Source organism: Cygnus olor, chromosome 8, assembly GCF_009769625.2.
Source record: "Cygnus olor isolate bCygOlo1 chromosome 8, bCygOlo1.pri.v2, whole genome shotgun sequence".
In the NCBI taxonomy this organism is placed as follows: domain Eukaryota; kingdom Metazoa; phylum Chordata; class Aves; order Anseriformes; family Anatidae; genus Cygnus; species Cygnus olor.
This window is the reverse complement of record NC_049176.1, coordinates 11,528,918-11,556,718: the sequence shown is the minus strand read 5'-3', so window position 1 is coordinate 11,556,718 and position 27,801 is coordinate 11,528,918. Positions and strand designations below refer to the sequence as shown.

At 45.0% G+C, this 27,801-nt stretch overlaps 2 protein-coding genes across 4 annotated transcripts in view; one reads left to right on the top strand and one right to left on the bottom strand.

The window, feature by feature from the left end:
- Positions 1-17,936, top strand: part of AXDND1 (axonemal dynein light chain domain containing 1) — a 23,806-nt gene extending 5,870 nt beyond the window's left edge. The window contains exons 9-26 of one of the 2 annotated variants that reach the window (XM_040564966.1): positions 343-464; positions 994-1,134; positions 1,556-1,660; positions 2,314-2,434; positions 3,064-3,165; positions 3,756-3,919; positions 5,447-5,510; positions 5,967-6,201; positions 8,659-8,872; positions 9,499-9,592; positions 10,289-10,497; positions 11,080-11,176; positions 12,181-12,291; positions 13,055-13,198; positions 13,350-13,477; positions 14,683-14,775; positions 15,656-15,807; positions 16,568-17,936. In XM_040564966.1, coding sequence (XP_040420900.1) covers positions 343-464; positions 994-1,134; positions 1,556-1,660; positions 2,314-2,434; positions 3,064-3,165; positions 3,756-3,919; positions 5,447-5,510; positions 5,967-6,201; positions 8,659-8,872; positions 9,499-9,592; positions 10,289-10,497; positions 11,080-11,176; positions 12,181-12,291; positions 13,055-13,198; positions 13,350-13,477; positions 14,683-14,775; positions 15,656-15,807; positions 16,568-16,668 — 2,397 coding nt within the window. In that variant the 3' untranslated portion in view covers positions 16,669-17,936. Of the gene's footprint in view, positions 1-342; positions 465-993; positions 1,135-1,555; positions 1,661-2,313; positions 2,435-3,063; positions 3,166-3,755; positions 3,920-5,446; positions 5,511-5,966; positions 6,202-8,658; positions 8,873-9,498; positions 9,593-10,288; positions 10,498-11,079; positions 11,177-12,180; positions 12,292-13,054; positions 13,199-13,346; positions 13,478-14,682; positions 14,776-15,655; positions 15,808-16,567 lie in introns of both variants that reach the window. The other variant, XM_040564965.1, reaches the window with a different exon arrangement.
- On the bottom strand, positions 15,824-27,801 carry NPHS2 (NPHS2 stomatin family member, podocin). 2 transcript variants are annotated; one of them, XR_005821911.1, is made up of 9 exons: positions 25,605-27,801; positions 24,597-24,700; positions 23,861-23,933; positions 23,475-23,557; positions 22,188-22,391; positions 21,437-21,492; positions 20,778-20,856; positions 19,705-20,072; positions 15,824-16,363 (listed from the first exon to the last, which is right to left on the bottom strand). XR_005821911.1 is itself a non-coding variant. In XM_040564983.1 (8 exons), the coding sequence occupies exons 1-8, from the start codon at positions 25,903-25,905 to the stop codon at positions 19,794-19,796; spliced, it is 1,179 nt and encodes a 392-aa protein (XP_040420917.1). In that variant the 5' UTR covers positions 25,906-27,801; the 3' UTR covers positions 19,315-19,793. The 2 variants fall into 2 exon arrangements, 1 of the variants encoding a protein (XP_040420917.1); XM_040564983.1 differs by lacking the exon at positions 15,824-16,363 and having other exon boundaries at positions 19,315-20,072.

Below are 27,801 nucleotides of genomic sequence, written 5' to 3'. Positions count from 1 at the left end.
TTATTCTTGTACAGTAAAGGGGAAGGTATAAATGGATGAAGCATGATTTCTGAAAAACATAGAGCATTGCCTCAGGAAGAACTCCAGCTGGAATTAGCAGGAAAGCTCCCATGGATGTTGATAGGAGGGTAGTCAGGATAGTGCATAACACATCTGAAAATGAACCTGTGAATGCATGCAGGATGATGCAGGATGACCTCCCCTTTACCTCTTCAACAGTGTTTTGTCCTCCAAGGGAAACTAGATTCAGAAGAAATGAGTGATCTATGCCACTCTCTGTTGTTGAAAGAGTACGTTTGCCAGGTTCTGCAAAGCTGTGATTTTTCTCGAATGTTTTGCCAGCTGCACAACGTGCTGGAGCTACTGAAGGCGGAACAGAACATTTACAACATAGTTTTCCATGAGCTGATTCGGCAGGTCAGCGTGGACTGCGTGGAGAGAGGACATCTGCTTTCTAAGCTCAGGTCATTAGCCAAGTACCCTTAATCCCCGTCTCGATTTATGGCAGTATCCTCTCAGGAGCAGCATTAGCTATTGCAGGTCTTTCCTAATGTCATTGCCCAACAAAGCCAGCCTGACACAATGTAATTGGCTCGGGGTCCGATGCCAGGAGTGAAATAGGATTGTCCTGCCTAATTAACACCCAGGGCTAATGAGCCTCTGTTATGTAACTGGGAGCTTGAACTCTGCTGCAGTTCCACAACACTTGACAGTGTGGACACCTTATTGGTGTGACATTTAATGGAAGTTTGCATACATAGAATAGCTGGAACTTCTCTCACAATTGAGGTTCCCATGTTTTTATTTTCACCTCACACTCAGATCAGCATTGGCAAATAAATTGTTCCAAAGTGTTTAAAATTCTACGTCCAAATGATGAAAAGATTGCCCTCTTGATAGCTTCCATTGCAGTGAAAGGAAATGGTCTTCAGATGGGGTAAGAGAGATCTGCACTTTCAGGTAATTTCCTTTTTTACTCTCTTTTTACTGCAGGCAGAGGTATGTGGATCTCCTGGAGCGGATTCCTCAACAGATGAAGACTCTCTACAAAAAAATGATGGCACAGCAGTTGCTTGACAGACATATTACAAAGGAACTACTCTATTTTAAGGAGTCTGTTGAACAGCTGACCAGGTCTGAATCCTGCCTGATCCTAAACAATTATCTCAATGTACTAGGCTTAGCATATTGGTTTTTTTGTTTTGTTTTGTTTTTTTCAGTTTTCTAATCTCTCTTCCATAGGAGAAAGAAATTTTTCTGATTTGAATCAGAGCTACAGAGACTGCACTTCAGCCTTCTCACATTCTTTGTCTACCCCTTTACTGCTGATTGTGCAGCAGGGGAGCACAGAAAAAGGGCAAAGCCAACTCCTTTCCTTAGCACGTTGTGCAGAAAGGGGTTGTAGGAGTAATCTGTGCACACAGGAAGAAGATATCTTCAAGATGCCTTTCACCTCTGCAGTGAGATGCTACTGTATGCTGAACAGACCAGTCTGTGTTTGCCCAAACCTTTGGGCTGGGCTAAGTTGCATTAAGACTGTTCCCTGCTGTTTCAGTGAGCTGTATGAGGTACGAGAACATGACCGCAAGGTGACCAGAGAAGCAGAAAAAGCTCAAGAGGAGCTAGCTGCAGCCATGCAGGAGGCTGAGGCAAATGCAAAGTAAGTTGCTTTCAAAGTTGAGGCTGGGAGATTTCTGCAGTGTGCTGGTATCATTCTAGCAGGGTTGTTGGGAAGAAGATGGAAGGATTGATTTCCTTCTAGGGAAGAGAGTTTGGCTGTTTGTGACAAATGCAGTTGTTTTCTTATGAATTCTAAATTTCCCAAAGCTGTTGAAAATGTTTCTATTTTTAAGTCATAAAAGTTGCACCTGAGCATTTGTTGCTCAGGTGCTGACATTCCCTTCACCCCACATTCACAGTTGGTAAGCTCTTCAGAGTCAACAGAGCCTGCAGCTCTGAACTTGTAAGAGGTCTGTGGACGTCTTCAGATACCTAAGAAATTGAGGATTTAGATGGTAGGTATCAAGTTGTGTTGAGTGCTCAGGCACAGAGATTCACTTACAGGAACCTTATGTCATGAAGAAAACAGCTTGTCTGGGCCCAAGAGATTTGTATATATACTGATTGGAAACTCGTAATGGAAATACCAATGGAAAGGTGTTGTAGGGGCTCAGGGTAAAGGAATTGTGAATTTACAGGATGTGTGGGAGGTGAATGAGGGGGATGAAAAGCCTTAAGCATTAGGAATTGCGAGAAAGACCATAAATATGGATAAGAAATGTGTGCACATACTTCATTGTCTTTCTCTTCTAGCCTTTTGGAACAGTATCGGGAGTTGTATGAGTTACAGAGGAGAAGACTGGAGGACCAGGTTCTGCTGGTAGCTCAAGAGAGAGACATCTGGAGCTCAGCTGCATATGACCTGGCTCTGAAGGTAGGTGCAGGAGGTCAGTGGTACACTGAAGGTATAAACCGTCATAGCAGACAGTCTTGTTCCAAGAGCAAACTTCATCCCAAGGAAACATTTTTATTTATTAAACGCAATTGGGTACTAACACACCTCATACCTGCCCTCCCATCATTTACTGAGGTCTGTTGTATTTCATGAAGGTGTTTATTCTTGTTGTTTTTGTTTTGTTATTTATTTATTTAATGGGAACCAGATGAATCACACAGCATTTTTAGTACAGACCTCCAGGTTCTGTGCAGGAAGAAATTCTGTGAATATTTCCATTCAGTGGTAGGCTTGACTAAAAAGTTTTGTATTTCCCCATAACTTGGAATATTTTAGCCAGATTCCTTAAACATCTTCACAAAACAGCATTCTTGGTTAATTCCATTTCCTTGCTCATGTATGTCCCTTGCTTGTTACCTTCTACTTTTCCCTATTCAAGTTTAAAATCTGTTAGACCTTCTGTGTCTGTCTGGGGAATAAGAATTTTATTGCTAAGGTAGTGGCTTCAACTGCTTGAGCTGCATGTCATTGATGGTAAAGGTCCTGTGTTACTATCAGATGTCCCTCCTCTCAGAAGACAACAGTGCAAATAATAATATTTCTTTCAGATAATAGATAGAAACCAGCTCACATTGGTTCGCAGGCTCGATGTTAGTGGGAAGACACTTACCAAAGTTCTCAAGCATTTCATAGTCCTGTTGGCCTCAAAGGTAGGGATGTGTCTGTGATGGGTACCTCTCCCAAGTGTTTGTCTATGTGGTGTATGTCACGCGCTGGTTCTCAGTCAAGCATTCAGTACTTTCACTGTTACCTGAACTTTAAAATCTTGGTCTAGTTTAGAATGAGAACTAAAACTTGATTTAGTTCTCTCTCCTTCCACTTCTTTCTCACTACTCCATATTTTCTTACTCTACCACAAACTTTTATTTTTCTTTGTTTTCCCATCTTTGTGGTTTTCTTCCCTATCCCTGTTCCAGCTCCATAAAACAGAAACAGATCCAGGCTAGTGTAATTTTGGCCTCAAAGTATGGGGCTGCATGGCCTCTGTGTAGCATACAAGCTGCGAGAAGTCAAGAGCTCCTTGACATACAAGCTCCTGTGTAACCAGGGAGGGTGAGCCAACGTAGTCCCACATAAAAGGGTTTGCAAGGACTGTGCTGTGGAATTACAGAAATTTTCCAGATCTTTGATATATAGATATATCTCAAAATAGCCACGTTGAAGGGAGAATTCCTTCAACTCAGATCAAAACAATCACTACAACAGTTCCTTTTCCCATCCTCTTACCCAATGCCTGCAGGACACGAGAGACCTTGCTGATCTGCAGGAAGAGGCAGAGCAGTTCAGAGAAATGTTGGGTCGCGTTGGAGCAGAAATAGAGCATTTGGAGGAGTCCAGCAAGGAAAAACTGCAAATTGTGTGCCGCAGTCTCAACAAGTGGCTTCAGTACCGTGACAGTAACTTGTGAGAGGCCCAGAGTGTCTGGGAGTAGTAGTCAATTCCCCCAACTTTAGCCTGGTGACAGCAGGTTTCACAAAGCATGCACTGACTTCCTGACTTTCAAATGCAATGAGATTTGGTACAATCTGCAATTTTCACATCCTTCACTGCTCCGCTTTTGTGCTCAATAAATTTATTTTGATAATCAGGTCCCTAATGGTAACTCCAAAGTGATGCTGTAGGTTTGTGGCTGAATTCAGTGGAGAGGTTGCTGTTGACTCCAGTGGAGCAAGGATTTTACCCTCCCATTGTGAACCAGAGTTTCCTTTTTGCAGCTGTCATTGCTACGGCAGAATTGTTCTGTTTAGTTTGGTTCATTTTAACTTGCAGGCACATGCATTGATGCTTCAATAGAGCGGTACACATACAAAACGAGACTCTAAGAGATGAGATTCCAAACCCAAAGTCTTTTTGTATGTTATTGTGTATATTGCAGACTTTTTGTTAGTTCATCATGATATGTTAAATAAAGGATAAATGCAAGGGCAAAATGCAGAAATGCACACACCACCTGCACTAACAAAAGAAATCATTTTATATAGCTGGGAGATGAGTGGTTGGAAAGCTGCCTGGCAGAGAAGGACCTGGGAGTACTGGTTGGTAGTCGGCTGAATATGAGCCAGCAGTGTGCTCAGGTGGCCAAGAAGGCCAACAGCATCCTGGCTTGTATAAGAAGCAGTGTGGCCAGCAGGTCTAGGGAGGTGACTGTCCCCCTGTACTCGGCTCTGGTGAGGCCGCACCTCGAGTACTGTGTTCAGTTTTGGGCCCCTCGCTACAAGAAGGACATGGAGGTGCTCAAGAGAGTCCAGAGAAGGGCAACGAAGCTGGTGAGGGGTCTGGAGAATAAGCCTTATGAGGAGCGGCTGAGGGAGCTGGGGTTGTTCAGCCTGGAGAAGAGAAGGCTCAGGGGCGACCTCATCGCTCTCTATAGGTACCTTAAAGGAGGCTGTAGAGAGGTAGGGGTTGGTCTGTTCTCCCACGTGCCTGGTGACAGGACGAGGGGGAATGGGCTAAAGTTGCGCCAGGGGAGGTTTAGGTTGGATATTAGGAAGAACTTCTTTACGGAAAGGGTTGTTAGGCATTGGAATGGGCTGCCCAGGGAAGTGGTTGAGTCACCATCCCTGGAGGTCTTTAAGAGACGTTTAGATGTTGAACTTACTGATATGGTTTAGTGGAGGACTTGTTAGTGTTAGGTCAGAGGTTGGACTAGGTGATCTTGGAGGTCTCTTCCAACCTAGACAATTCTGTGATTTCCACTCGTAGTGGTAGTAATTGAATTTTCTTAACTGCCATCCAGTGTTGGCATTATGTTGAGTCAGAGAACAAAAATCACCGCTGAGTAGGGCCTGTTGTTTTCTACTTTTGTTCAAGTTACAGTTTGTATCACATATTCAGTGCATATACAATATGTCTCTTGTCTCTTGGTTTTACATAGACTACTGAAGGAGGTTTTTTTCTCTCAAATCTCATCCCTTCTTTCTCTCTGCTTAGTTCCTCTCAGATGAATGAAGAGCTATTGGATGAAATCATACCAGATATGAAGATCTTGATAAACGTAAGATTTCTGGGGCTTGAACATATTATTGAGTGGTATTTGATCAGCAAATTACCACTTGTTAGCTGAGCCACAGTCAGTGTCTACGCCTGTCACAAAGGTGAATAAAAACACATCTGCTTAGTATTTTTGTGCTGAAGCTTCAATTAAGAGTCTGCACACGAAAAGTTGTAAGTGACCAATGCCAAAGCTCAGAAAGTGCATTAGAGTTGGTCACATGTTTGAGCACTGACTGACAGCTCTGGTGACTGATAAATGATATTAACCTATAGAAGCACTCACCATTGTCACCCTCATGGACTAAGTTGTCAACTTATTGTGCTGTTTACTCACTGTGGCATCTTTATGCTCATGGATTCCTCATAATTCTCTTACCTGATTTCCACCACCTTTCTATTACAGCCGAGGGGTGGTCCAACTTTTGGAGACACAATAAGCTTGCTGCTTTTCTTTTAGATGCTGAAGGAAGACGTACAGCAGTATGGAGGAGGGGTGTACCTAGCGAAGACAGAAAGTCTCAGGAGTGCTGCCAGGCTACAGGAACACTGGACAGAGCTAGGACAAACAGTGCTGAATCGACACCAGGACTTCACTGGGGCATTGCCTCCACAGCATGCTGCCCTGGGAGAAATAAACCAAAGTGCACGTGAACTCTACCAGCAATACAATATACGGATAAGTGGGAATAATGGTAAGAAATAACCATTTTTGCAGTTCAGGCTTTCTTTGGGTATGTCAGGGAAGTAGCAGGTAAAAAAAAGGACCAGTTGACATAATCTGTACAGGCTTTTTGCAAAGCTAAAGTCTAACCCCCAGATATGTGTTGGTAACCAGAGTCATTGAAGGGATAAACTCCAAGAAACTTGACTCACAATCACATATAAAAATAATATCTGGAATTTGAAATGCAATACAGTGTAATCAAAGGAAAATGCAGTACAAGTAAGATGTAAGTTTTACGTTAAGTTCAGAGGGATTGTGTGCAGGTTGTGATTATGTGGATAGCGTGTGGAAATGAAAATAAATGTAAAAGTAAAGAATACATGTTTATGTTTTAAAGCAAAATGTTACTTTGGAGATCATTAACCAGATAATACTGTCTCAGAGTGTAATACTTTTTTTTATTACCTTATCACTAAAACAAAGTTATCTTAATCTAGATAATGAATTATCCTGTAAATAAATTATGTAAATAAATGTTTTTGTTGCTGATATAAAGTTATCATGTTCTGTGTGAGATAACAAACATTTGTTAGGTAATTTGCAACTAACCTTCTCAACCTTTGCCTCTCAAAGGCCTTGACTCATTTCTGATTTCAAAATCGTTTTCTCTCTGATGTTTTTAAATCATCTTATTTCCTTTTAGCAGACAAAAACTAAACTGAACATGTGCTGTCTAGGACTGCTGCTCATGTTTGCTAAGCTACTTCTTGTACTGCCACCTTATTCTTTCACTCAAGGTTACCCTGTGCTTTTTACAACATGATCTTATGCTGCATGTTATATTTCAGCCTACTAAAGGAGCTGAGATAAAATGATAAGTCTGTCCAACCTAAAAGACAGCTAAAGGAAGTAAATACTCCCAGTAGTTCTCATTAGAAAGTGAGAGAAAGAAGAAGAAACAGGGACATAATTGGCCAGATACCAACAAGGCAAAAAGTTAACAGCAGATTGTCAGAAGCCTTGATAGTTAGTAATGATCTGGACAAAAGGCTAGGCAGCACAGTGCAGACAGCTGATACAAAATTGCTTCCATCAATAAAGTCCAGAAAAAGGGTGGGTGGTTGAGTGGGGGTTGTTAGATTATTTTAACAAAGGCTTTGGGAACTGGACCACAATAAAGTTATTCTGTTCCTCCGTACAAGGCAGTATATTTTGAATTGCTTGCAGTAATTTCTGCACTTTAATTTCATGGCTGCTCAGTAGAAGAGACAAGGTATCCCTTCCCTTCACATTGCAGCTGCAGTAAAAAAAAAAAAAAAAAAGTAAAAATAAAGAGGTTATAAAGAAAAGGTAAGAGACAGTACTGAGAACATTGTAATTTTGTTGTGTAAGGCAACGGTACTCATTTACCTGAAGTATTTAGTATTTGCTAAGATCTGACTACCTGATGTCAAGCAGCACGTGACAGAAATACAAATAGTTTGGTATTTGATGACAAGGATTAGAGATGCAGATCAAGCAATGAGATAGGAGATTGTTTTAGACAGGAGATATGAAAGGACTTATATAAAATGTATAAGGTTTGGCTTAAGGTCTTTGCTTTTAATGATTCTTCCTTGATCACTCCTCAAAGCTGTACCTTTTTTGGAAGATAAGATTTTTTGACTCTGAACTTGGCAGCTGGGATTAGAGTGACATCTCCATGGAGATCCAATTAGGTCCTCTCTTTTGCTGGAGATGATTAAGCTTAAAAGATCAATGCAATCATGAAATCTTCCCAAAGCAAGCCTGTCTCATTTCTGGTTGTGGGGCTCCTATAGTGCACTCTGAAAGGCTTCACCAAGTGGAGGGTAACCTCTTCCCTCTCTTACCAGTCTGAACATCCCAACACTGCAGTACAGTAGGGAAACTGGTTCATTAAAATATTACAAAAATTGTAATCCACCTCTATGTGTGTAACATGTCATCTTTGCAACAAGACGTCATGGAGGCCAGGACTTTAGCAGGATTTAAAGAAGGCTTAAACATTGGACATCAAGAGCAGCTATTGTTACATTTTAAGCATACTCCCAACAAACAGAGAATATCCATCAGCATATGCTTGCTGAGTGAATGAACAAGTAATTTACTACCTTATCCAGGCATTTTACATATCTGTGTACATTGTATTACTTTTGAAGAATGGGGTTGTAACTGCAGAGCTTTTTTTTTTTTTTTAAAGAGTTCTATTAAGTCATCACATTTATTTTTGTAGTAAGGGAGCCAAATCTGCCAAGACAAGAAGAAAAGTCAGGGCTCCAAATCAAGCCCGTTTTCTTTCAGCTTGCTTTTAATTCAGTGCTTACTAAACAGTTCATTCTTAGTACTAAGCGTAGCCAGTTCCCATATAGGCTGTTCGTCCCTCTTGGCAAAGGACTTTGAATTGAGCTTTGTTTTTGTTGGCTGAAAGAATGTAATTAAAGGTTCATATTTTCTTCCCCTCCAGGCACAACTATGTTTTTGACAGCCTTGGTGAGAAGTATGGAAGATTGGTTATTTAAGGTGCAAAAGCTGAAGAAAGGTTCTGGCATGCACAAAGCTGAGCTGCAGGCATTTTATCACAGGATTCCTTCATGGCTGGCCCAGGTGGATGCAGTGATGAGCTTTATAGGCTCTGGCCAGTTGCATGAAGCTAGGAATGATATGGAACCACATCTCCCGTAAGGACGGGGGTGTTAATTGTGTCTGGGCTGGCCCTGTACATTAAACTACATTCATAAGAAAAGAGAAATGTTATTTTGTGAGGATCCTGGCACAGGAAACTGGCAGTGGGATAAATGTGATCAGCTGAAGTGTTAAAATGATTGGTGACTGTCTTTCATTTGCCTTCATTTGGCCATTTGCTTTGATTTGGCAAGATCTGAGAGAGACATTTGGTGGCTTCAATATCGCTCCTGGAACGCCACTGTCTTTCTCAAAACTGCCACCTGCTTTGGAAATCTTAACATTTGAAAAAAACACAATATGTGATTCATTTACAGGCAGATTTGTGGGGGCATACTCTTCCTTGTAGTGCTCCATTCTCTTTGGTAAATATCATCAGGAAATAAAGTATTTTCAGAGCACATGCATAACATATATGTTAGAGATTATTTGCAAATGACAAGCTCATCCACAAACAAATTAACATATCTGCCTGTATCGCGTTCCCAGTATATGGTGTACTAAACGTTGTTCTCCTTGAGCTGGGAAGCAAAAGGTGTCTTTGAGACAGGAGATCCTTGGGTCTGATGCATTAGATGTCGCTTTGTCTCTGGATTATTTTTTGCTATTGTTGTTGTTTCAGGGTGGTACCTAGAGAATTTTTTAAGATGATTCAGCAATGGATTCTGTCCATGAATAATGAGGTTGAGAAGAGTATCATGCATCTTAATGAAGAAGTAAGTGGAAGTTTGATACTGCTAGAAGAGCACTGTATCTTGTCTTTGCTCTTTCTTTTAATTTTCATCTGGCCAGAGCACAGTTGTGAGGAATGCTTGTTTCTCCTCTGATGCCTTCTTTCCTGCTTGAGTTCTGGCTTATGTCTTCCAGCCAGGGAAGCATAGCAGTACTCCTCTAAAAATAGCTGCAAGGTCTCAAAACAGTGCATGAACACAATGTCATTGTGCTAATCTTTAGCAAGAATTTCCTTTGGAATAATGTTGATATTTCCTTGTGAGAGAGCTGTTTTGGCTGCTAGTTCTGTGTTTGTTTGTTTTTCTTTTCTCCCGGGATTGTAGAGCAGGAGGCTCTCGCTAAGCATTTTTTTGAATGTTATTTAAGTGTGATGTGAGATTTTCGGTTCGTTGCTGAATTCTGGACAAGCAAGAGTGCCACATGGCTGATAAAAAAAAAAAAACCTCATGAGGCTAAACAAAAACTTGCAGAAGGATAGATCTACGGTAGGAAAAGCTGTGTTGGTAATAGGAATGAATATAGAAGAAAAAAGATGGTGAAGGTAAATATTTCTGTCATTAGGTCAGTTTGCAAATTGAATTAGGCAGGACATTGACGTATGTGAAACGCACTGACTTCATACTACGTGGCAAGACCAGTCATTTATTACTGGCTTAGATTTGCTCCGCTGTTTTGTGCAGGTGACTGAACTGCACAGAAACCTGACCCTGTGGCTGGTGAATTTGCTGCGACATGTGACAGCAGACCGCTTGTTCTGTGAGTGTCCCCAGCAGCAGGAGTCAGAGACTGAGATGGACAAGGAGCTCAGGCTTCTGAGTGCTCATAAACTACAGGATGAAGCTAAAGAGCTGGTTGCCAAGATGTGCAGGCTGTCTGGTTCTATAGTCAGGTATGAATAGAGGTTTTCAGTTTAGTCTAAGGGGGTTTTATTGAGAAAAAATGTGTAGTGTGCAGAGAGATTCCTCAGGGCAATAGATCCCACCAATACGGTTTTCCTTAGATCATTTCCCAAATCCTAAATGGGTCTTACTGGAATTTGGTGGGAACCTAATAATACAGGTACATTGAAAGAGAATGGCAGTGTCTGCTTTATACCAAATGCTGCCATAAAACATGCTGGCATCTGTGATTGTGTGGGCTCTGCCTACATTTCTGAACATGACCTCTGGAGGATGCGAAGCAGTACAGGTGGTGAGTCTGAGTCCATGTCACCTGGACCAAAGCCTGCACCTTATTCGGCATCTGTGCTCACACATTCACCATGGGTTAGTACAGCACAGGCACAGATAAGCTGACTGGGGAGGTCGTTGTGTGAGTGAGACAGGTGAGGATTGCTCTTCTGGAGACTTCTCTAGTGCAGAAGTCTAGAGATAGCTCATACATCTTGCAGACAGCAACAGGATGCTGATTGAAAGGAATAAAGCATTTGAAGGCACTCTTGCAGGGTTGATGACATTCTCCCTCTTTGCAGCTCCTGCCGTGAGATTGTCAGTGCAATTGTTCGAAAGAAACGGTCAGAGATGGATTTAGAAGCTGATTTTGAGCTGGAGGAGCTGAATAAGATCAAGGTAAAAAGGTGACCACTTCCAACTCTCTAGGTCTGGAGTAGATGAGACCACATTTACTTTGTGAAAGGTAGAGAAAAATATATGTGAGGGTTTCAAGAAGGAGGAAGACTCCTGCTACTCCAGTGGATTACCCTGGTCCCTCAAATTTCCCACAGTACTGGAAAGCAGATAAACCATGTTCAGTTTTAATATTTTCCTTACCCTGTTTCAGGCTCTCCTACTAGATTTATTCCATATGAGTGGCAGTAGATTCACCTCTGGTTTTAAGCTTGTCAGAGCTGTGTACATCTAGACTTGAGCAGTGCTTTGGAGTTCCTGAAAGTGTGTGGTGCAACATATCTCTATACATAATTAGTTGAAGTATTTTGAAGTCAGATAGCCTACCTTCTGCCTCCTTATTTTACACTTGCTGATAAAGCTCTTACTCAAAGTATATGTTGATGGCAGCATCTTCATTTGAAGCAGCTGGGGGAGCATGATAACTTATATTTCTTCCTCCAGTAATTACTACCAGTGTGACCTCAGCTGTTTAGCTGAGCTTTGCCTGCACTTCAGGAGCACGAGAGGTCGACCCTTCCTGAAGCCCAAGGCTGCCTTGAGCAGAGGACAAATGGTATGGCTCCCAGGAACTTAAGAAGCTTCTCTGCAGAGACTGAAAATGCTTGTGCTTCTGTTTTGTGTTAGCTTAGTGAGTGAAAAAGTAACCTTGGGATTTGCACTCATTTCTGCCCGTCAGTGGCCTGACAGACATTCTTACACTGGCTCAAGGTGGAGCTTGTTGAAGCAATTAGTTGATGTGAGTGATTAGCCAGTGATAGATGCCACGTCTGAAAGCTTGGAGAAATGCATCTTCCATTTCCTTTGTAGGATGTGGATGGAAGGTTCCAGGTATGTCCCTGGAACAGACAAATACAGAAAGATGGAATTACTTAACTTTCTGAATGAGTATGATTACAGCTATTTTTCTTGCTCAGCAATCCCTCTTTTCTGTTATGTCTTCTCAGACTGAGTGCTGTAATTGGATTCAAGTGTGCAGCCTTCTCCTTTCAGAGATCAAAGGCACTCCTGTCTCTTTTCTGGATTTAGAAGAACTGAGAAACCTCTTTGGATCAGAGGTATATATAGACTGCATTTGCTGCTCTAGATTGAACCAGTTTGAATGAAGATCAGCTTCAAAACTTCTTAAAGAAGGAGCTACAGTTCTGTTTGAGGGAAGGTTTAGCATGGAGATCTCCATGCACTCAAAGCTGTGGTTAGAGATATGAAGAGTTATGACTGTAAACTGGTTAAAAGTCACAGTGTGTCTTGTGAGGGTAGGCCTGAGGCAAAGCTGGAGCTTCACTGAAGCTAGAAGCTATCACCCACTGGTAGATCAGTTCACCATGGTGCTTGCTAGCTTTTGCTTCATCCCTCGGTGTGAACTTTGGCTGGAATCCTTGTGGTTGGTTTGCCCAGGTCAGGCTGAACTTCTAGTTAATTCCTTACGTGGCTAGATGGATGCCTGACACTGCCTGTGACAACTAGATGTGTTTTACGGTGGTCTAATTTCATACGTAACAGCTGAAATTCTGATGATGAGAAAATGGCTTTAGATCTATTGTCTTGAACAAATTGTTTGCAGCAGCTCTGAAGTCGACCCCCAGGCAGTGCCATGGCCTGTACAAAGCAGGAATGCTGCAGTGGGTCCTGCTTATGAAATGTTCAGTAATTAACATATTCATTTGTGATTTAAAATATATTCATACTGAGGACCTCCTAGGTGGCTGAAGTCTAGATCTAAATGTGTACAAGTGAAAGTCAGAGACTGGTTAGCTTTGCCTAGGTTACTTGGATGGACAAAGGAAGCATTACTAACCCAGTCCTTACGGTGCCTTACAGGAATTGCAACTGAAGCTTAAGCTTAAGGACGCGATCATTTCTTCAACTCAAGAAGGGCTTAGAGCTGATGATGCCAACAGCTACAAGAAACCCATAACACAGGAAGAAACATTAACAGTAAAGGAGGAAATTGCTCTTACACAGGTGGCTAGAAGCTGCAATATGCCACGTTCCAGCAGGGCCTTTTTTTTTTTTTTATTGCTTGGTGCATGTGAAACATGTCCTCTTAGCTGCCCTGAATGCCACTAAGCTAGTGTTATTTCTCCTACTTCTTGTTCATTTTCTTTCTTAGCAGCAGCCCAGTGCTGGTGCAGATGATCTGAGTGAAGGTGGTGAAGCTACTGCAGACATGATCAGATATGTAGGACACGACTCCAACATCCACCTGAAGTCCCTGAAGTCAGACATCATTTCTGTCACGGGTAGGAGTCTCTGCTACACTGAGGGCTTTAGCATGTATGGCAGAACTCTGGAGCTGGGTTTTAGCTGTTGTCGGGCACTGTAACGCTCGTGTCAGACCTGCTGGGGCAGTGCAAGGTGCTGGTGTTCTCTCATTCCTCTCTTCTTGCCACTACAAAATGTTCATTAGCACAGCTATTGCTGCCTCAGTTTATCCACCTGAGCCACGCGTTACTGCCCTGTACCACGGACTCAGGACCAGTAACAGGATGTGTGTAGTCTGTACCAGGACTACCAGCAGAGACTGGGTGAGTCCTGGCAGCATTTCCTGGGATGGTGAAAATGATTTGGTGCTGGATACACGTAGGAGGAGGGATTCAGAGAGCTTCCATAGCAACAGGGAACCAAGAAGTTCAAGTTGCTTTTGGCCAGCTATGCATCCTGGGTCCCTGATTTCTCCACTTTTCTTTGGGACAGTACTCTTTGGAAGAGGGCTCCAGGCTAAAGGCCTCTGTCAGTAAAGGAGCTCCTCAGAATCATAGGGCCTGCCTTGTCCAGTCATGCCGGCCAGTCAGACATCCAGAGCAGAGCCTCGATATACGCAAACTATGGATCTTTAGCAAACTGTCACTGGCCAGTCCTACCCCTTCAGCATGCGGTGTTGCTGGGCGTGCCTTGCCCTTCATGCTTTAGAGGTGGGCAGCCAGTGCCGAGTGATAGTGGGAGACTCAGGAGTGTGCCTGTGGATTTTCGTTTGTTTCCAAAAATAAATCTCTGGAAATTGCAGTTATCTTCCAAAGTTTAGAGTAGGAGCCTTTCAACAGTTACTTTTCCAGAGAAGCTATGGTTCTTTTCTTCAGATGAAGAAAGCTAACTTATGCCTGTTGGACTCTTTGAGGAGCTGCCCCTTTGTCTTCTCTGAACACTGTTTTTTTAATTTCTTCGCTCCTGGTCAGGCTACAGCCATCTCCAACCTCTGTAACCCAGTGAATGTGTGGTCAACACAAGAATATAGGCCAGTGAGATATTCATGTCTAAGTCAGAAAATGATTTTACTTTATTTTTAATGCCAAGATATGATCAGATCAATTCAAAGCAAAATGCTTGAACCAGCCTCTGTTTTTACATGCCTTGCTGAAACTGAGCTCTTGTCTGTGTTGTGACCATGTACTGAGACCAGCACCAAATCAGGCACATTTACTTATGGAAGATTTTCTTCTTCCCAACCAGAGGGAGATGACTGCCAGCAAGTCGTCAACTCCCTTTTCTCAGAAAGAGTTTGAAGCCCTTGCCATGCTGGAACACCTGCAAGTGCAGCTCCTGTGAGTACTCCTCCTATGCTGGAGGCATGAGCAGAGCAGGGTTTCACCCCAGGCTGTTTTGATTTCTTGTAAAGTTCTGCTTCACCCATCTCTGTTGGCTTAATTCTGGGTTTCCTTCCCTACTGATTGTCTTGGGAGATTGGTTGTGATTTATGTTAGCTAAAGATGTGACCCATTTTACTCTGGGACCAGAGCTGCTGTCAGCTGTCCATACGTGTGCAGATTTTTTGCTTTTTGTACTCATGAGGTACATTTCAGAGGTACTCGTGATAGTGTTGTTTTGTTTTGTTTTGTTTTTTGCAAGACTTCTTAATAGTTTGGGTCCTGTTAGCACTGGTAGGATGCTATGTGAATGCAGTTGAGTGCCTCCAGTGCCTGCTAGTGCCCAGAAGCTTGTTAGGTACAGCCACGTAATGTTGTGCCTAAGTGTGGGGAAACACAATGAAGAGGCACCCAAGTGGCTCCGCAAGGTTTGTGCTTGCAGATGACTTCTTCCATGCTCAAGCAGGCCTGGGCACTGTGCATTACAACCCCTGCTTGTCTCCTCTGTGCATTTGCATTATCTGGGGCAACCCTGCCCCGTTAGCCTGGCTAATAGAATTGGCTGTGTTCTGTATTTATCCTTGCACAGTGAAGATCAGTATCTCACCCTTTGCTAGCAAACAGAGTTTTAAGATGAATTCACTTTGCAGGGTTTACATAGCTGTGCCATGAAGTCCCTGCCTCTTATAGATCTTTTAACAATGCCCTTCTCTGAAACCATAAAGGCGTTTTATAGAGTCATTCAATCCTACGGAACGCTTCAGATTTATAAATCTCTTTTACATATCCTGCCAGTACCTGCTTAGATTTCAGCATTATCTTTGCTTCTTTGATTCAGAGAAACAGAGATCCGTGCTCAGAATGCAGAGGAGAGAGCTGAAGGTTTTGAGAAGAAGCTGGAAGAAGCTCTGGAGAAAATCCAGGAGCTAGAGAGAGAGCTGGAGAAAAAGGGGAAAGTTGTCCCTGAAGCTACACCCAAAGAAGGGCAAGGTCAGGATAATTAGTGTTCTGGACCCTCTCCTGGACTCAGAGAGGGAAGCAATCTTTGAGGGTACCTCGTTCATGTGTCCCATTTAGTGCAGGCCCCTTTCCTCCTGCACAGTTCCTAGGGTTTTGTCTAGACTCATTGGCAGAGGCCAAGCAAGGAGGCTTTTACCATAATTCCAGATTGGGGCAGAAAAAAATGCTGAACTCCATCTGTTTTTGAAAGTCATTTGGTTTGATTTTGACATATGACACAGGGTCTATATCTACTCTAGATATAGGAAACCACTGTAATTGGCTTCATCTTCCTTGTAAGTAAGCGGTCCCTGTTACAGTCAAAAAGATCTGCTTAGGACCACTATGTTTTGGGTAGAAAAGAAAGTTCCAGGTCCCTTCACACTCACATACCTTTTGTGTTTGTAGCACAGGATACTCTTGCTGTCTCCAGTTCTTTGAACACTGCTCATGTACTGGTCCTGCCCATGTGGTGTGGCAATGATTTCCTTAGGTGGCACATTTGTTGGGGATGAATGCATTCCCTTGCCTCCTTTCTCAGCTGGATCTGCTCAGATATAAGACGTGGAGAAGGAGAAAAAGTGGGAATTAAAACTTCTTCCCTTAGTCCTTCATTGCATCCTCTCTGACATCAAAGTAGGAGGAGAGACTAATTTGTTTGTTAAAAATGTAATACCTTGGGCACAATATTACTCTGCATTTTAATGGCTTTGGTTTGTTGTTGTGTAGTTTTTTTTCATTTTTCTTTCAGAAAAATGTTTCCAAGAAAGCGTGTCAGAAGGCGAGCCCTGCTCAAGTCCCAAAGCGTCTACCTCTGGGCAGTTCAAGGGATCCAGAAAAAGCAAACATTAAAGAACAGCAATGCCTGAGTAGTTTCTTAGTGTCCATTCCTAATAGCATCTCATTCCCAGTCCAGTGCCTTTGCTCCTTATCTCTGCTACTCCCCTCTGTGTGCCATCTCAGCATTTATGCTGTTTTTCTAGCTGGCTCTACCACTTCCATACCTGTCTTGCTTATCCACTACTTCCTTCCACAACTCTAACACGTTTACAGTTTGTTCGCCCTCTTATTGTACTGAGATGGCATTTAAAACACATACCCCATCTCCCTGTGATTTCTATGCTTGGCATCTGAGTCCCCTGGCTCCTCATATGCAGTACCCCTACAGCCTGAACAAGCCAAACTGCCCAGCAAGGCGGTTGCCCAGGGCTGCTGCTTCTGTCAGTCCCCAGCCCAGGACAGTCTGTGTGGTTATAAAGCTCTGCAAGGACAGCAGCAGCTGCCTGGATTTGGCATGAGTCTGCAGTTTGACCCAGTCTCAGCTCGGAAGAGCAGGCAGTGAAACTGTCAGGAATTGCATCTGCTACAGACAGCCCCTGCCAACTCCTCTGGAGTAAATTCTATTTTGAAACCATCGTATATCAGTAATACTGAAGTACATTTTTAAATGATGTTTCCTTCTGTAAGGTTTTTGAATGTAATACCTCCTGAAGGTAAAACGACAAGTTTCTGACAGCTCTGTGTATGTCAAAGAGAAAAGATCCTGCTGGAACAAGGGTTCTTTGGAACTGAGGATGCTCTTAGCTTTCATTTGCCTTTTCTGCAACTTTGCAGAAATGTTACATATTTGAAAAAAATATGCCTGACTTCTGCAGATAGGAGTGCAAATAGAGTGATGTGGGCCCTGGCACAGTACCATGTGTCTCTGAAAGTCTTAATTCTCAGGCTCTGTTGTTTCTTTCAGACATTACTTGCAGGTGATTGTCCTTGATGTGCCAAGGAACCTTGGTCTGGGTGGATCATTTTACAGGGAGTTAGAAATGTAGCCTGAGAAGCGTTTGGAGAAGGGATCGTCTGCAGCTAACTGGTGTGCAGTATCACACCATTTTGCTCTAGGTTGGGAAACAGGGGCTTACCCTAGCATCAAAATTAAAAAACAGAACCAGACTTAGAGAAGTAAATACACAGCTCATGTTCATCAGTGGAAGGTTACAGAGCTGTTCCACTTCCCAGAGCTAGCTTTCTATGGCTGGATCACAACTGAGATCTATTACAGACAAACAAGCAGCAGCTGAGGGCATCCTGCAGCCCTCTCCTGAGAGGGTTACAGTGGCAGAATGAGCTGGATGGGAGGTTACACCTGAAGCTCAGATGCTGTGTGATGAGTTCAAGGATGAGGGTTTTTTCCCCTTTCACCTGTAAGGGAGCTGGTTTGCTGAGTGTCCTTGCTGTAAGAAGGCCAGCAAATACTTGTGAGAATTATGGGAACACTGTGCTGAGAAGGGGACACTAGGGAGATGAAAGGGATGATAAAATACAGAATTAGGTGGTACGTAGTGGAAGTGGGCTCCTTGTCCCTTGCAGAAGTGTTAAGCCAGTACCTGCTGGCCATCCCTGGGACACAGTTGCATTTAACAGAAGCATTACAAATGGTAGGTGCCAAGTGTGTGTCTTACCAGCAGGCACAGAAAGACTGGAAAAAATGAGTGAAAATACAAGAGTGAACGACTGGCTGGGCTGCTCCTGCTAGGCATGTGTGATGAGAAACTACTGGGTGGGCGATTAAGAGAAAGAGCCATAAAGTGCCTTCTGTCTTGGTGATAACCGAGTGCATGGCATTTCTTTCAGCCCCATATCCTTCAAGGGAAAGGCTTACAGTATGTGTAGGTCCCTGGCTATTTCAAGTAGCTTTTGGCAGATTTTATAAGAATTTTGAGGACTTCCTGTGTGTAGAGTTTAGCAAGATTGCTGCAGTGGGCAAAAGTATCACTGTTTGGTTTTGGGTTTTTTTTGGGTATTGCTGTTCTCAAGGCTCTCAGCTGGCTTCGTGCTGGATTCCCACTTCTCAGCTCAGTGGGAGTTGGCTAAATGGATCACCTCATATTTTCAGACAGTCCTACTGGAAGCAGATGCCCACAAGCTCAGATCTTGTCCTGCCTCACCACCCAGTGGAAGCAAGCAGCAGCACAGCCTGCCTTCCCTCTGCACAGCTGAAAAGTGCCAAACCATAAATGCTGCCCTTTCCTTCTTTTCCTCCTTTTTCAGTACTAGGGCTAAACACCTTGTTTGCCTGTATGTGTATGTATATGTGCACAGGTGCTGATTGTGAAATCCTATATCCAAGAGTACGCCACGGACAGGACCCGTCTCTCTGTCCCTTGTTGCAGGAGAGCCAGGCTGGCAGCACCTACCAAATTCCCTGCGTGTTAAGTCCCTTCCCGTTCCCCCAGTTGTTGGGCTCCCATCCCTGCCTGCCTGGCGTTGTCACCCCATCACCCATTCACACTGAGGGAGAGGGATCCCTTCTGTACCACCTGACTGCTCCCACCTTCCCAGGACACAGCACACGGAGATGGGCTGTAAGGAGGAACGTGCCCCTGTGCAAGCACTTCTGCCTTGGCTGTGTTTTACCACCCAGCTGTAGGACTTGCCTTTCTTTAAAAAAAATCTGCCACTTGCAGCCAAGAGCACAGAAGGGAAATCCCAAAGAGTCTGAGTGTAAGGACAGAGCCACAGGAAACCAATGCCTCTGATAAGTGCCTCCTGTGGGGCAGCTTGTACCTGCCCCTTTTATCCCGGTGTGGGGCTTTCTGCACCTTAATTCCCTATAACTAATGTCGTGAGAGACGGGTCGTCAGTTTGGGGATGGGGGTGTTTAAACACAGCAGGAGGGACCGGGCCCCAGGGGTCAGGCCTTAGGGTGTCAAGGTCAGGTGAAAGGGAAGGGATGACAACCCTCTTCCCTCAATCCCCTGCTCACACAGGCACGAGCCCTGCTCCTCGTGCTCCATATTTTTCCCTTCCCAAAACAAGCAGAAGCTTCTTCCGTGTACAATCTACTTTATATTACAGGTCTGGCTGCCTCCCCTCCTGCCTCCAGGCCAGTACCTGCTGGTTGGCTGCCTGTAGATCAGCCTTCTTGCTCCTCTCTGAGCAGGATTGACCATGGACTGTGGCAACCTTTTCTGGGACAACTCTTAGAGCATGGGTGAGTCCTTCTTGTCTTTAACACCTTCTGGGAGTTTTGTGGTGTCTGTGGTGAGGCCGCTCACTCCCGGAGGGCTGTGGGTAGCTGGAGAGATCAGATTCATGGGGTCCAAAGGCAGGGGCAAGATGAAGGCAGCAGGTTTCTCTGCAGCAAGGGAGTGCAGGGCATGAAGGTAACGGAGCTGAGCAGCAGCAGGGGCACTCGACAGGATCTCAGCTGCCATGCGCAGGGACTCAGAAGCAGCCTTTTCCCCCTCAGCAGCAATCACCTAAATAAAAATAAAGATTTTTGTGAGGGGGGAACAAAGGGGGCGCGGACCGTTTATTGCAGAGGGAGGTCACCACTGTGAAACTCCCAGGGTCCATCTGATTGTAACATTCCTGCTGTCTAAAGATCGTGCTCCCAGGAGTTTGTAATCTCGTGTCTAACTTGTTTTTACCAAAGCTATGTGCACTACTAGGCCCACTGTGTGGACAAAAAAGTGGACATACCCATCCTGCAAAAGCATGGGAGAGGGCAGCCCACAGGCTAAGCTTGTGGGAGGGGTGCTGGACACCAACCTTACCCAGACTCTTGAGCAGCTTAGTGCAAGAGATGGAAGCCAGGCTGGGCTGAGGAAGGTGAGGGGTACATGAGAATGGGGACAACTTGGCTGGGTCCCTAAGGGAGAAGGAAACGCGGAGGAGGAGGAGATTCCTACAAGCATTGTGGGCCAGGGATAACCCCAGATCTCGTGTCTCTTTCTGTCCTACCCGTAGGCTAGGTACCAGATCTGGGACTCCACTGGGCGGGCCCACACTCTTGCTCCAGCTCCCCTTGCTAGACATAGCTCTTGAATGGGATCTAGAGATCTTGAACAGACCTTCCCCGAGCTGTACCCTAGTGTGGCATGTTCCATGGGCCTCAAACCAGGGATGGGAAAGGAAGGAGGGATGCTTTGGAAGGAGTTAAGAGGTCTTCAGGGTTGGCTTACCCGCACTTTGGCCTGCCTCTGGGCCTCTGCTTCCACGGCCAGGGACTGCCGGACTTCAGCAGGCAGCTGCACGTTGTTGCTGTGGTGGTAAGGGACAGGGATGAGCTGGGCTCTAGGCTCGCCTGGCAGCCCCGGACAGCCAGTCGGGGGCTTGGGATGTCATCTATCAGCCCCTGCAGAGCTGTTCACCAACATCCTTTGTTCCCTGGGTGTCCCTCTTTGGCTGTCTCTCTTTAGCCTCCTACCTCCATTCCCATCCTAATTTTCCAGTCTGGTTTTTAAAGTTTCAGGCTGGAATCCCAACCAGTGCTAAGACCCTGAGGCCTTTGATCTAGAGGCTTGGTGCTTGCTGTGACCCTTGGGCTACCAGAACTGGGTGCAAATTCTGCCTGCAGCAGCGGTGAAGTGGTGATGAGATCCTAGCTATGGATCCTGCCCTGCCTGACAGTGCAGGAGCAAGCACCATCTTTGCACATGGAAGTTTTACATGAGGCAGAGGCTGCAAGGGGAAGGGAGAACAGAAAGGTGATGGGTGAGGCTCTCCCCGCTGCAGAATGGCTGCAGGGAAAGAGCCAGAGCCAAAGAAGAAAGATGAGCAGGGCAAGATGGGTACTTGCAAAAGGCCAGGGAAGCCTCCTCCACCAGCATTTCCTACCTACATTTCTGTTCTCTCCACTTTGATGCCCCAGAGGCCTGTGACCGCGTCCAAAGCCACCTGTGAAGAGGAGGATATTTCTGAGCACAGGGAGAACAGTGGCCCTTGTCCAGACTCCTCAGAGTGAGTTAGTGCAGGGGTGTTAATTCAAGATATTCATTAGATTGTGTGTGCTATTGCGTGAGGATCCTCAGAAATAAAATTATTTCCCTCACTTCTGATTTGTATTTGCCCTGGGGTTTTAGCAAGATTTAACTAGTCTTTTCTGTGTGGAAGCAAATCAGTTCCATAGGAAACACTCAGCTCCTGACTGGTATCATCATGTCTGTGTGGCATGGCCACAGAGAACTGCTGCTGGAGATCCCCTGTATTCAGAGTTTACGGCATCTCACTGAGGCAGCAGAAGACAGGGAATGCTCATGGGAATGAGCATTTCCTCTCTGGGGTAAGTACTGAAGCTCGGATACCGCAAAGCACTGATGAAGGTGATCAAAAGGTTCCTTCTTGCCCCTCACACCGTAATGTTTGCTACTACACACGCATGCCTATGGGACCCACTCTGTAAATTCTTCCCCTAAAATGATTTTTAAAATAAAAATAATTTTTAAAAACTCCCATTTTTCTGTGAAGAAGACACATTGTTATTACACCCTTTTGGAAAATAATGTCTGTGATTTAGGACTGATCATGCTCTGAGCTTCCTAGTGGAGCCTGAATTCAGCCCTTGCTCTGCCCTCTCCCCCCCGCTGAAGCACCTTTATCTCCTGGCTGATGCTCTTTCTCTCCAAGAGAATTTCAGAGAAGGCTCGATGTGCCAGGAGGCGCTTTGTGGTGGTCTGCACCAGCAGCTGGATGGCACTGGAGATGCTGGTCAGGGTGGTGAGGAGAAGAGAGGCATTCTCCAAACGATAGTAGCAGACGGCATCTATCTCCAAGGTAACCATGTCTTTAGTCACCACCTAAAAAGATGTTAGGGGAGATGGAGCTGGTTCTGACAGCTTTAAGGTAGCAGAGAAAAGTGCATGACTCTGGGAATGAGGGAGACTAGCTGGATGGTTAAATCTTTGTCATTTCCACCTCTACTACTTTCTGACCTTGGGGAAACTATATAACCTCCAGATCTCAGTTCCCTGCGGAGCATCACCGTTTCTACCTCTTCAGTTTGGTTGCTGAGTTAGGGACCGTGAGCAGGTGAACGTCCCACTCTGTGATTCCCTGCCCACTGCTGCCTAGTCCAGTCCTGTTCCATGGTGTGTGCTCAGTGCTGCTCAGTACCATCACCAGAAGGATTTGCTATACACTATGGGTACTAGATAAAGGCAGCAGCACAGAGAACAGTTCCTAGAAGGAAAAGAGGGGCTATTAGGGCTTTAACCTGGGGGACTGTGGCTAGGGAGGTTGCTTCCAGGGTTAGCGGCGAGGATTCAGCCCTTTCTACTTCTCAGGCTTGTACAGGAGCAGAGTAGCCTCATTGAGGAACACCCCTGTAAGACTGTAAAGTCTGTGCTTCTGTCCCTGCTGTATGTACCCCTCCGTGTGGTGGGTTAAAAAAAAAAAAAGGTCCAATAGCTTTGGCCCAGCCACTTCCTATTGGTATATGTTACCACTAAAGCTTGTCAAATTGAATGGGATTGAATCTCTAAATTTGTAACGCAGTGGTTTTAAAACATAAGACAAATACTATGGTGAATTTTTGGCTTTCCATTTTCTGAAGTGTTAGGGTTACTTTGAGACACACTTTCAAACTTTTCCATGCAGCCATGAAGGCTGGAAGCATAGCAGCAGGGAGGCAAAGGGGACTTATCCACTCACTGGATTCCAAGAGCTAGGGTTTTGCAAAGAAGGCCTGGTGTAAGATCTGCAGTGAGATCCGAAGCACTAGCAGTGCTAAGCAGAACCTTATGGCCAATGGATTGGTCCTTCGTGACCTGGCTCCAGGATCACTATCTTAAGTCATCACTTTCTTAATATCAATGCAAAATTGGAACTGTCACAATGATAAAGAGACCCAAGAATTAACAGAGAAGGGGTGGCAGTCATACCTGGTGGAAGGGGATCTCTAGGGTTTTCAGGCGGAGGTCCACCTTGTGATACGTGTCCAGGCAGGGGAGAAAAAAGAAAAGGCCTGTGGAGGAAAAGAACGGCAGCTGGTGATCATCAGAACCACAGAAATTGCCTCCCCTACTCTGGGGAGCTGGGGAAGACTCAGCATGCAGAACTACAAAAGAACAGCAATATATGGGCTCCAATTGTGAGGCTGCTTCTGTATTGGGAAAAGCTGTTAGAAACTACTGAACCCGAGAAGAAGGACCAAAGACATGCTGTCTACTGTCCGGCTGTACCTGCTTGGAAGGCACAGCAAGTGAGCTTTGGTAAAGCATGATTTAGAGGAGTGACATGGCTGGGGGCAGCTCAATGAGCATCTTACCAGGCCCTCTGGCTCTGCCAGGAAGGAGACGCCCAAGGCGGAAAACGATGGCTCTCTCGTATTCCCGCACTACCTGCAGAGGGAGACAAAAGCTAGGCTGCAGGGGAAGGCAAAGGACCGGCAAAAGAAGCCTCGACGGTCTCTGTGTGGGAAGACCTGTGCTCTGGTAAAGCCCTGCAAAGGGAGGGTTTCAGCAGGCTGAGAGCTGGTGGAGTCTCCTGTCACTAAGTCCCTTTACCCCAGCGGAGAGCCTGGCCCAAAACTGCTGGTTGGCTCATGCACAAGCAGTGGAGGAGCAGCCTGAGATTTGGCAGGAGCAGTCAGCCCATGCTAGAGCATCACAGGATTTCCCAGGGTGAGGCCAGCATTCTGCTTCCTTATAGGCTGGCTGAACTTGAACACCCTGAGCTGAAATTTTCCATTTCCTGGGAAGCAGTAATAAAAATATGTCTACTTGTTGCCATGCTATAAATATGAGAAAACTGGAGGAAGAGGGGAAATCTGTTATTAACTGGGAGATCAATCTCTCTAAATTTGTAATGCAAAACCTATTTACCCTGCTGCTGCAATGCAGCCATCTCTGAACTGGGTAGGCTGAAGGTTACATTTAAAAGTGAACAATTTGTTTAAAAAAGGGAACTTAAGCCAAAGCTTTGTGCCAATATGTACCAGTGGGGTACATCCACACCAGACACTGAATACCACATAAGTAAAGAGGCACTGTGCCTGTTCTCACCTTCATGCAGAACCAGACGGAAATGGGGAAGGTCATTACGATGAACAGGAAAGACAAGATAGTCAGAAGCCACTCGCAGATGCCGAGACCTGGTGACTTTATACCTAGGGAGAAATCAAATCCAACATGGCTGTGTTAGGAGAGGACAGTTCCCAAAATACTGATGGCCTGGCAACTGCCTGCACAGATAAATGTCAGTGTTGTCCTTTGCCTAGACCTGGCATGTGTGAACCATTTGGTGCTCTCTGGTTCTGTGTTTAAAAAACAGTCCCTGTCTCAGGGGGCCAAGAGCTGCCAGGACAGACTGACAATTTTTGTCTCTGCATTACTGGCAGAAATGGAGCCATGCTTCCCCACGGTGCCTTTACTAGAGAGCGCTCTTCAGCTTGAAGACCTGTGGCTACCAAGCAGTGTTGGAAGGCTCAGAATGGGCAACTTGCTGGCTGAGCTGGGATCCCAGAAGCGTATTTGGAAAGATAAGCTAATGACAAAGAGAAGGATTGCAAATAAGAGGTAGCTTTCAACACACACAGCCTGTAAGTACCCCTCTCCATCAGGGGCATCCAAAAAATCCTGAAGACAATTTTAGTCCCATTCCAGAGAAGAGGAGCTGCTCTCGAGGGTTATCTAGAAGGGAGCTACGAGTTCATGGCCCTAAGAACTCTGCTGTAAAGCTAACTGTGTCCACCTAAAGAAGGGCAAGCAAGAAAATTATGAGCATGAATAGAACTGGGGATTAGTGAGCTGAAGCAAAATGGATTCTGGGGATGTAACTACTAGTTGCAAAGTTCATTGCTTTGCTAGACAGTGCTGATCTTCCTGTAGGGACTGCAGAAGTTGGCTGGGAGGCTGGCTGGCTATCCATCCTAAGGATAACTACACATCCGTGCAAGGTGAGCATGAAAACACTCGCTGTGCAGAAAGCAAAGTCACACTGTGACCCACACAGTGACAAAGTCACACTGTGACCCACACAGTTTTCTGTCCCTTCCCTTCTATAAGCCATACCTTCTTCATGACGCTCGCTGTCCAGCAACATCATTGCCTCCATTTCTTCATCAGATATCACATCATCCACGTCCACCACCGTGGATGTGTGCACCCGACCATCAGTCCCTGCGATGCTCTTGATCTCCTTTGTTTTCTCCTGTTTTACATCTCCTGTTTCTTTGTTGGCTTCTCTGCTGCTCTCCCTCTTCTCTCGTTTCTTCTGTGTAGCCAGGGGCTCTCTGTTTCTCTTACGAGACTCCCTGGAAGAGCTCCGAGACCTCTTATCCATCCTCATCTGATTCTCTGTATCGAGGAGCATGCAGCTTCCTGTGGGAGTAGGTTGAATTTGTGCTTGAATTTATTGCTGCAGGCAGGAAATCCAGGCAGGGGAGGAAAGAAGGGGAGGTGTCAGATCAAGGAGGCTTGTTCCAAGTTTATCACAGGCTTGTCAGACATAATGGGCAGTGAAGTGAACAAGCTGTTTCCCAGCTGCTCTGCTCTCATCTCACACTGCTGTGGAGATGGGAAGGAAAGTTAGACCTGAACAAGGTGGCCTCCAGGGGGACTTTCTGTTTGTATCTTCCTGCCCTTGGAAATCAAATATGATCAAAAGCCCTCATGATTTTTAGTAGATGGTTTTTACAAAGTTGTTGAAAAGCAACCTAAAAGTAACTGGCAGATATTTGGCTCTGAAGACCTCAGATGGGGAGAGTGACTGGTACAATAAACACCAGGGTAAAAAAAAAAACGTACTAGTGAGATCTGTGGCTTATCTGAGTGTTTGGAAGGGCTGTTGCTGAGAATAGCGAGGTGAATAGCATCTCATGCTATTAGGTCTGTTCCTTAAAAAACCTGGCTGTCACAGTGGTGGGATATTGACAGCAAAATTTCTCTTGGGTCACTACACCTTTTAGCAGGGAGATGAACTAGCTGTTCCCAGTTCAGCCCCAAACCTTCCAGAATGGGTGAAAAGCAGGGAGGTCATTGCTAGGATAGGGTCAATAAATCTTTCTAAATTGCCAGAAAAGTTTGTGTGTAAAATGCCTCCGTAGTTTTCCACAGCAGGAGTGAGGCAGCACAAACACAGGAGTTTTTTCTGTCAGAGAAAGAGCTGCCACACTGCGCAGACTGTGGTGGCATCTGTGGAAACCTTTGCAAGAAACACTTCTAAAGTGCTATAGATCACACTATGTCACTGACTGTATTAAAGAAATCAGCACCTGACTGGAAATCACACTACAGCAAGACAAGGCTGGAACATAAAAGCCGTAACTTCCTCGTCAGTCAGGCAGTGCTGAGCTCAGGGCTTCCCACTTGGCCTCTGGCAGGGAGATGTGTTACGCGGAGGAGCTGCTGGAGGGAGCAGGAAGACAGTCAGGGAGGTGCTGCTCTTGTTTTTTCACAGATTCCTGTCTTATTGGAGGCTTTTGGCCTGCCCAGAGTCAGGATATTAGAAGCAGGGATGGCAGGAGCGCCAGCTCATCGCTTTCTCTGCTCTGTCATGCTTCGTGCCTCATCAGCAGGTCACTGGGGGAGTGATGAATGTAGAGGACTAATGGAAGGTGAGAAAAGTTGGGTGGAAATAGGCTGTAATTAATAAATTCATACTTCCTGTATTTGCTTTGGAGATGTTCCAGAGACTTGTTTTACTTTGTGTTTAACACTCAGAGAGGTGGAGACAGTCTTCAGCTGCTGGAAGTGCAGGTGGTTTAAGTAGCAGTGAACAATGTCTCAAGCTTGGTTTTGGCCAGGCAGCGCTAACTCTGGCCCATTTATTTCCAAAAGCTCCACAAGGCTCTTTAAATCTTAAAAAAACCTGCAGCTTTCTGGTTGTGTCTGACATTCTTTCAGCCAATGACTCCTAAGTCCTCAGTCCCTCTGGGGCACTTTTGGATGTTACCTCAGGACCAAGGAGGTGCTTTGAGGGCATATGCTGAGGTGGGTTTGCAGACTGTTACCCTGAAACCTCTATCTTTAGTCCCCACTGTCACCCTGAAACATATCCCTGTGTGGAAATCAACCAGATCCTCAAGTGGGTTTCTCAAGTAACCTCCAACCTTTGGGAAAACAGGTACTGCAACCCAGTTTGTGATGCTTTGCCCTTGGGAAAGGCACTCCACCACAGATTCTCCTCTCAGACGGGACTAAAACATGCGAGGCCACCCTTAATAATATTGTCATTAGGGTTTAAATATTGTTTCCTTCGAGAAATTGG

Excerpts from the sequence above, each read along its gene's own strand:
- NPHS2 (XM_040564983.1), bottom strand. The coding sequence starts at position 25,905 with ATGCTCCTCGATACAGAGAATCAGATGAGGATGGATAAGAGGTCTCGG. Across the intron at positions 23,934-24,596 it reads CCGTCTGGTTCTGCATGAAG|GTAGTGCGGGAATACGAGAG; the intron begins GTGAGAACAGGC and ends CTCCCTCTGCAG. Across the intron at positions 23,558-23,860 it reads TGGCAGAGCCAGAGGGCCTG|GCCTTTTCTTTTTTCTCCCC; the intron begins GTAAGATGCTCA and ends TTTCCTCCACAG.